Source organism: Asparagus officinalis, chromosome 9 (assembly GCF_001876935.1).
Source record: "Asparagus officinalis chromosome 9, Aspof.V1, whole genome shotgun sequence".
Classification (NCBI taxonomy): domain Eukaryota; kingdom Viridiplantae; phylum Streptophyta; class Magnoliopsida; order Asparagales; family Asparagaceae; genus Asparagus; species Asparagus officinalis.
The window spans coordinates 21,602-30,137 of record NC_033802.1 but is presented as its reverse complement, the minus strand read 5'-3'; the positions used below and the strand labels follow the sequence as shown (position 1 = coordinate 30,137).

At 38.5% G+C, this 8,536-nt stretch overlaps 1 protein-coding gene and 1 pseudogene across 1 annotated transcript; both read right to left on the bottom strand.

The window, feature by feature from the left end:
- LOC109824084 overlaps nucleotides 1-330 on the bottom strand; it is a 974-nt pseudogene extending 644 nt beyond the window's left edge.
- On the bottom strand, nucleotides 5,351-8,535 carry LOC109824373 (2-carboxy-D-arabinitol-1-phosphatase). The gene is made up of 9 exons (XM_020390954.1): nucleotides 8,498-8,535; nucleotides 8,093-8,198; nucleotides 7,760-7,976; nucleotides 7,559-7,677; nucleotides 7,069-7,167; nucleotides 6,449-6,502; nucleotides 6,265-6,361; nucleotides 6,118-6,227; nucleotides 5,351-5,915 (listed from the first exon to the last, which is right to left on the bottom strand). Exons 1-9 carry the CDS (start codon nucleotides 8,533-8,535, stop codon nucleotides 5,568-5,570), a joined length of 1,188 nt encoding a protein of 395 aa, XP_020246543.1. The 3' UTR covers nucleotides 5,351-5,567.

The following is an 8,536-nucleotide window of genomic DNA, read 5'->3' as shown; positions in this document are numbered from 1 at the left end:
TTGCTGCCTCTGGTGATGCCGGAGCACGAGGAGTCCGATACTTTGACGGCATGCTCGCTGAAGCAGGAGGCAAAGTCTCTCATCTTTTTCCCCCCGATCAGAACGGAGAGGGTTCCTCCTCCTCCTCCTCCTCTTTGTTGACGGCCGAGAGCATATGTCATTAGGATTGTGATTCGCAATCGTGATCGCGATTGGTTTTATGCGTGCCTTGGTCGCGCTGAAATAACCCCGTACACGCTTGAGAGTCGTTGGCTCGTCAGGATGTATGTTTTTGCCCCGCTTCGTGACTCAGTTATTTTAAGTGCGATTAATTAGCTTTCTTCATATATAGACGGATGTTTAAGTAAAATCGTAACGAGGATTAGTTATTAGAGAGAACGTGGAGGGCTGCCCCTGAAGAGGGAAAGGAATCGTCTATATATATTATATTTATTATGGTAAGCGTGACAGCTGCTGCTTTTGGTATTCGGAAGGGATACGGGGGAATATAAGGGAGGTATATATATGGTCTTGCCTCCTTTGCCAAGCCTTATTAACATCGACAATATTTCTTTCCCTTTTGTGTGATGTTTTTTCTCTTTTTTTTTTTCTTTCTCTCGATATAATATGACTTTCAAAAATGAAAAATGAGAACCCGACGGCTGTCTGATTATTATCTTATGGGCTGGTTCGGGTCAGGGTGATTAGGAGTAGGTCACTGGCTAGGAAGAAAGAATTAAAGAAAGACCTATCGAGACTCCCGCATGTAATTGACTTGCATTCATTCACTCACTCATTCGTTCATAGTCTAATCCTCTATAGTAATGAGAGGATCCAAGATTCACTATTCATACTACAGTAATGCTATAATACATTACTGTAGCATTATTACTGTAGAACAGACACGATAATGCTACAATAAATTACTGTAGCATTATTACTATAGAGCAGACAGGAGGATCTAAGGTTTACTATTCATGCTACAGTAAATTACTGTAACGTTATTGCCACAGTAAAGGCGAGGTTGTAGCGTTAAAAAAATTAATGTAGCATTATTATTGTAGCTCAGACGGGATACTGTAGAATTTAAAAATATTAATATAACACTTACAAAAACTGTATTTAAATATAGAATTACTGTAGCGGAAAAAAATTGGCACTTATCTATTCCTTTATACAAATAGGAGGATCAGAGATTCACTGTTCATGCTACAGTAATATTATTACTGTAGCTAATAATTAACTAAGAATGGTACTGTAGCACACGGGTATACTATAGCATTTTAGAAGGTACTGTAGCAGAGCGGGATACTGTAGCACTTTCAAAAATTCAAAGCAAGCCATATTAAAAAAACGGGATTACTGTAGTAAAAAAAAAATTTGCTTTGCACGGACCGCAAACTAGTTGTTATATAAGCCAAAGCCTTCTTCCGTTATTGCAATTTATTGGTGAATTATGAACCGGGTATACGTCATGTATGCCCCCCTTCTTGCGATGGGATATATTGGTAATTTATTGCTTCCAATGTTACAAGGCTGATGATGTGATCGAGTCATATGCCTATTCCTGTCTTGGAGGGCTCCCTCAGCACATCCACCGCTTGAAAGCTTTTTTAATCAAATCAAAATGAAAACGGGAACTTCTCCAGAAACTTGTTCCGATGGTGGAGAGGGGGGGGGGAAAATAAAAAAATAAATTAATAAAACGGGAATGGGGGATTTTATGTCCTTTCAAGAATCAACTAAAAGTTCACTTTCAGACACCCAAGAAAATCGACCAACTTTCTATAGTGAAATTGATCGCTTTTAATTCTCTCCTTCTCAATTTAAAGGTGGGAATAAAATACTAATTGCCATAAAAACGACACTTAGATAATGAAGCACAGAAAGATTCGATAAGCAACGGAAGTGACATGAAAAAAAAAATTCACTAATTTAAAGTTCACCCCACCACTTGAGAGGCTAATAATCCAAGTCAAACGAGCAAAAAACAAATAATTGTTCATACGTAGAGTGTAGCCTATCTGCTTGGTTGTTAATAGTAGAAATTCTGAATCCAACACGGTTGTATTTAGGAATTCACATCACCCATCACCAAAATAAATTCATATCAACAGCACAAGCCAGACGCTCATCTCGTAAGTCTCATAAGTACAGCAACAGTGAAAAAAATTCTCTGAATTAATTTATGTGGACTTCGGAACATACACGGTTTCAGATTGATGCTTCCTTCTCCTAGTTTTTTTTCTCCCCCTACTGAAATACGTAACTACTGGTAGCATTATCTTCGAGTATGGCAATTAGGTCACCGTCTGAAAATCACTTAATAATAGCATGGAAATTGGGGATGAAGGGGTGCTGGTGTGGGGGCTAGGTAAATAGAGATAAAAAGGAGACGACGAGTAGGGCGGTAAACGAGGGGAAGGAACTTGATCCGAGAAGAAGCATAATAGACGTAGGTACTCCCTGAGCCTGACCCACTTCCCTTAGTTCCCTATCCTTGTGCCCACACACGCTGCTCTCTTCACTCAAATTGAGGCATCACTGGTATCATTTGCGCTACAGCAGCAGCAGCAGCAGCAGCAGCAGCGACTAAAGCTTTTTGGGCATCCAATCCTACAAAGTAAATATGAGGCAGTCAACCCGGGAGAGACTTCCACACACAGTCCTGCGTCCCTATTCCCCACCTCATCTCATCTAATAAGACTATCAGCTGTAACGAGCACAGATCGATTGCGGACATGGATACTGAAAGAATCGTTCTGTCTAGACTTAAAACAGCTCCTGAATTCATACTAATAGTAGGTCATAAGAGAATCTAAGCCCAGAACCTACAGTTGGATTAGATTATCAACCTCATTGATCAATCGAAGCCGGGCATTATTTTCAGCGACAACATAACAGCAGGCTTGATCATTCTCTTTGAGCTGTTTATTCCTAATTCTATCAATTGTAATTATTACTAAACCCAACAATGTGCTAGCAGCTGCTTTCCTTGCCACTGGAAATTGCTGAGAAGCACCTCAGATACCAAGATAACCAAGCAGAATGCCTGCATAAACTTCTTAACAACTCAACAGACAACCATGTATCTCTCTGATAAGGTAAGGCCTAAGGTGTCAGCCTAATTTAAAATTTTTTCACGCACTTGGTCATACAGAAGCAGCCGAATGAAAGGGAATGTTAAAACATAAAAAAAAACACACATAAATAAACAGTGGAACTAGCTCAGCGATGCACACCACGCATCTCACTTCTCTTCCATGTGATTTATTAGACCCTTCCACCGTGCATACTGCCAAGGGTTGTACATCCATCAGAAAACAAAATGGGCAGGTAAGCTGCCTACTTAGTACTTAATGCACGTCCCCATGTTTTCTTATCACCTAATGAGTTGAGTCTTTGTACCTAATCTTTCAAACTATTAAACAAGTCACGGTCTGGAAACTGAATTATTAAATGCAAGCCACTTAAAAACCGAGGGAACAGGAAAGGGACATAATACTTGTTTACTAAATAAGATATGACTTGCCTAACATTGAAAACCCCAGGATTAACTTTAAATCTTGCAGTTGCTTGACAGGTGTCCAAGGTGACTTTGTTGTGACTTGAGAGTTTTTTGTGGTTTCTCAATAATTAAATAGTTTTTACAGAATCAAGCTAATCCTTTCCCACAAAGAAATAACTTATCCATTACACCACAAAGATCACGGATCAACTCCCTTCGTGTCATCTGATTCTATAGTCTAAGACAAATTCACCCACCCACTAAACAAATAAGTAGGACATTCTAACCCCGCTCACTAGTTTTCAGATGTAGCCAAGCTAACGATTTCCAACCTCTTAATATGACAGGGAAGTGCACGCATCTGCTTCTGCGTGTCTCTGTTTTGGAGTATTTCTCCCCCACTTCTCGAGTAATCAACAAATAAATAACCATAAGAAAAAAATAATAATGATGATTGGGACTCTCAACCACGAACAGCAACCCCATGTTCATCCGCTCCTTCCGCTTCTATTATAATCAGTCCAGGATCTGGTAAAGAAAGCAGCAGTTGATAACAAACAGGAGTGGCGCCTTCCCCTGATCTGCTAGTCTAAAAGCTTACTAATTAATTTTGAAGTGATAAGACATCACATCGACTAACACATGTGCAACCTAGCAAAACTCAAGCAAAACCAAGTGTCCAATTAACATAATCACTAACCACTAATAAATCTATTCTAGGATTTGACAATATCACCGTGTAAAGTACTAAGTCAATTTCAGCGTTATAGATATAGGATGAGGGATAACCGGACAGGAAGATCATCGTGTGAGGCGCCAGTGTCAGATATCCCTGATAACTCACCAACTTGGGGAAACGGTTAGAGATGCATAAGGTGAATAAAATCATGATTCCCGATTTCTATTAAAACAGACTCTGCTGTAAATGTTTGCCAATTTGACTGCCTACTGTCTGTCCTAAGACCAAATCATCCGCGTATCTCGAGTGAAATGCATCTAAATCCAATGTTTCTAAGACTATTCCTAGATTAATCCAAACCGATTTGGGTTCCGTAACGCACAACCATCGGATAGAAGAGGTAAAGCACATGAAATGGTTAATTTTCAAGCCAGTAGATACAGGAGCCATTTAAGAAAAAACGCGCGCGCGCGCACACAGACCTCTTCCTAGAGCAATAAATATGATCAAGTTTAATTAGCAGACCTGTCTACCAAGACACAAGTACCAAGATGTCAGACTCCTTGATAGCAGTGAGTACGCTTGACAAATATAGTTTGGTGCAAAGATTAGTGACAAGGAAATTATTACTAGAACCACCTAATGTGGATAATCAACCAGACTGGATTGGGATTCGGAAATCTAAGTCTATAAAACTGGTTAGGCTCTTAGAAACCCCCTTAAGAAGGTTATTAAACAATTTTTTCAAACCTATAAAGAAAGTAAAAAAGCTATTATAAGGATTATAAGGAAAGTAAAAAAGGTATAAGATGATGACTCTGAGGTTAAGATCAAGGGTTAATTATTACAAATATCCCTCCTCTCTCCCTGACTAGCCACTAAAACTTGTTATGTGTCCCTCGGATGTACTCAATAAAAGGCCATTATGTCGCAACAGATTTTTCGCAAAATGTTCAAGGAAAGTCCAGAGAGACTGCAAAAGATGAGTGATGAATATAGGATTTGAAGGTGATATGATGATCCACCTTTTTTTAGAAGCTGATATCATGTTAACTCTACAAGTCTCTGGTCACAATGTTAGAAATTTATTATATTGCATCGAAACCTGATATCTATATGCATGATTACGTATATACATAGAATAAACTTCTTAGATCTGTTTCTATGATAAGAAAAATTCCAAGGAAGGAAGATATAGTATCTGCTATTTTTCACAACATTATCTGAAAACGTTTCAAACAAATTATAGATACTTTTTTCCCCTCCCATTTTTCAATTCTACAAGTACAGCAACACGTCCATCAGGAGGTAGAATTTATATCAGTTAGTACATAATCAATACAGGTTAAACTTGATATTGGAGGGGGAAAAAATGGCAGAGAAGTACCTTTACTAGACCTCTTAATTATTTCTGACTGATCTCGTCACAGGTATAGACCATCTACCAAGGTGTGCGGTGTAATTAATACACCGGACTATTCCTCTTCCTGCTGCCCCATCAGGAAAATCAATAACACTGATGCTGCCTTCATCAAGATGAAAAGAATCCATCCACTCTGCTGTTAACTTGAGGCAGTGGCATATCAACGCAGTATGAATAGATGGGTGCCCAACAACTACCACATTTCTTTCAGTTTCTGATTCATCAGATAGTTCTTCAAGAACAGACTGCCAGGCTTTGTCCGATTGATTCCATAAGTTTGATATATGATGATCATCAAGGTTATCTAACAATGTAGACCCAGTATTCTGGTGAATATCAAGGAATATGTTAGGAGCTGAATTTACAAGAAGGAACGTTAGCATATTTTTTAAATTGCATGGCCCAAAAATATACCGGAACCAAGTTATCAAGAGATCAGTTCAGCACATTTGCCACTATAATAAAACAGAAAAATCTCCACAATATATATGCTTAGAAGTCCCAAGGATAAAGAGGTCGAACTTTTACCTCGCGTGCTTTTTGAAGAACAGGTTCAACCTCAAGGTCCAGTGTTTTCTTTACCTCTACATAACGAGGCACACAGTCAGCACCCAAGCAATCTGCTGCTTCCTGGACCTACAATTAAACCTGCACAGTTGGAATAAGTAAAGAACTGACAAATCAAAGTGGCTGTATCAATTGAGGCTATCCGTGGGCTGGAGAGTATGCAATTCACCTTCAAGTCTAAGAGTAGCTCTGCAGTTTTTTGCGACTGCAATCCACATTATTCAGTAAGAACAACTATATCAGTAAACAAGCTGTCTTAGTCTTCTAAAAAACAAGAACAACATGTAGGTACCTGTATAACTCCAAGCATGTTCATGGACTCATAACCCATGTTGGCAAAGATAGCCTAGTGTAAACAACACGAACATCATTCTAAGCTTTATGTAGAGCAACCAGAAACAAAATGTCATGTCTACCGAAAGTTCTAATAATAACAAATCTTTTACTGGCTTACCAAAGACGGAACAAACAATTATTTATAAGTACATGAAAGAAGACAGTATGGCTTCAACAATTTAAATAGGTAAACCGAATATGGCTTTAACCTTTTAAATAGATGAACCTAAGACCAACATACATTTTTACCTTGTTCTTTTGGAAAGTACTTCTGCTCCAACTGGGCACCTTCCTGGGTTATAAAAAAGCTCTTTTTTTATCCTCCAGTTTCCTATTTACCAATACTCTAATGTTTCTCCACATTTAATGAATGTTGAGTTTTGTAAAGAACAAGCTGAACAAATTAGCAAGGCCTAAACTTTTGAAGAATTATTTATAAGATATGAAACTATTTATCATGAAAACACGCTCGTCTACATGCAATCATATATCCTATGTGGATAAACTAAATATGCACACATTACGTATGCTAAACTTTCCATAGTATCCCAGTTTCAATACATCAAAATATCCTACCTCATTGTTACCCTGTGTGGATCCATGACATACTAAAACTATACGCTTGGAAGTTTCTCTTCCCGCTGAAGTCCCCCCAGCGATAGGTGAATTTGGGGTCTGCAGCCACATCAAAGAAATGCATCATATGATAGAAAAGTTCCATTCTACTGACAGAAAATAGAGATCTCCATCATAAAACTGATGTTATTCAAAGAAATGTTAAGACGGTAAACAGTAGATGACATGAAAATAGTACAAAAGAGTAGGCGCAGCATCAAGGAATAGGCATGTGAGGATTATGACCTACTACTATCATTACTGCTATCTGAGATAACTATGGAGAACAAATTAAATCAAGAAAGTTCCAGCAGCACTTGATATTTGCAGGAAGCATTCTGATGATAGGCAAGCTCAAGCCTTGGATATTGAATACATTGGAAGGGAACCTCGTTTTTCTATCTCGTCCAATTTCAAACTATTATGGCATGTGGATAAACCAGATATTTACCTGATTTAACCTATTGATGCATACATGGGGAGAGTCACCTCGAGGTTTTGGAGTGAAATCCAGCACACTCACTCCACAGTTGCTCTGAAGCAATACCCTGAAGTAGTCCGTGCCTAATCCTTAATAGACGTATAAATGTTATAACATGCAACTCCAGCTATCATGTCAAAAGTTCAAACAAACATGGGAAACAATTAGTACCTAATGCTGTTGCAACAAGGGCTTGATTAACTGCGTTGTGAGCAACAACAAGGACAGACTTGCCTTTATGAGCTAAAATTTTATTCCAGCAGCTTTTGGCTCGGCCCCAAAGTTCTTTTACCGGATAATGGCCATCGATGTTAAAATTGGGCGCATCCTTCTGCCACTGGCGATAAGCATTACCAAACTTCTCCTTCCCCTCGTGCTTCAAAAGACCCTGGAATTGTAGATTAAAAGAAGAAGCTATTTATCAGTAGAGCAATTGATAGTTAAATGACAAGGGAGCTTCTCAATCTAAGAAAGAAGAAGATCAGAAGCATCAGCACTGCTAACTTGAAAAGAGTAGAGATCGATCTCCCGAAGGTCAGATTCTGGTATCATTTCCTCCTGCCGAGCAGCCCATATAATCTCAGCAGTTCTCTTTGATCGGATCAAGGGGCTGCAGCATGTTAGGGAAAATAATCTCCTATCAGTAATGATAATAATAATAATAATAATATCAATACTGCTACAGTCACTCAAAAATATTAAGAAAGCTATATAAGATATGCCATTTATTTTATTTTATTTTCATGCAATAAAACCACACAATGTTCAAGCTTAGGGTCCCTGTTTGATACTTTGTATCTTCACAGGTTTAATCTATTATCGTGGGGGTAAAAAAAAAAAAAAGAGGATGGAAAATTGGAAATAAATGAAAAGGCAACAAAAAATGGCAGGGGGAAGAAGAAAGAGAACCTGGTGAAGCAGACATCGAAAGAGTCGGCGATGAGCATG

What these genes read in the sequence shown, in the direction of transcription:
- LOC109824373 (XM_020390954.1), bottom strand. Translation starts at nt 8,535, where the DNA reads ATGCTCATCGCCGACTCTTTCGATGTCTGCTTCACCAG. An exon ending in TCGATCTCTACTCTTTTCAA is followed by an intron (nt 7,977 to 8,092) that starts GTTAGCAGTGCT and finishes CTACAATTCCAG; the next exon opens with GGTCTTTTGAAGCACGAGGG. An exon ending in CCACACAGGGTAACAATGAG is followed by an intron (nt 6,503 to 7,068) that starts GTAGGATATTTT and finishes TGTTTACACTAG; the next exon opens with GCTATCTTTGCCAACATGGG.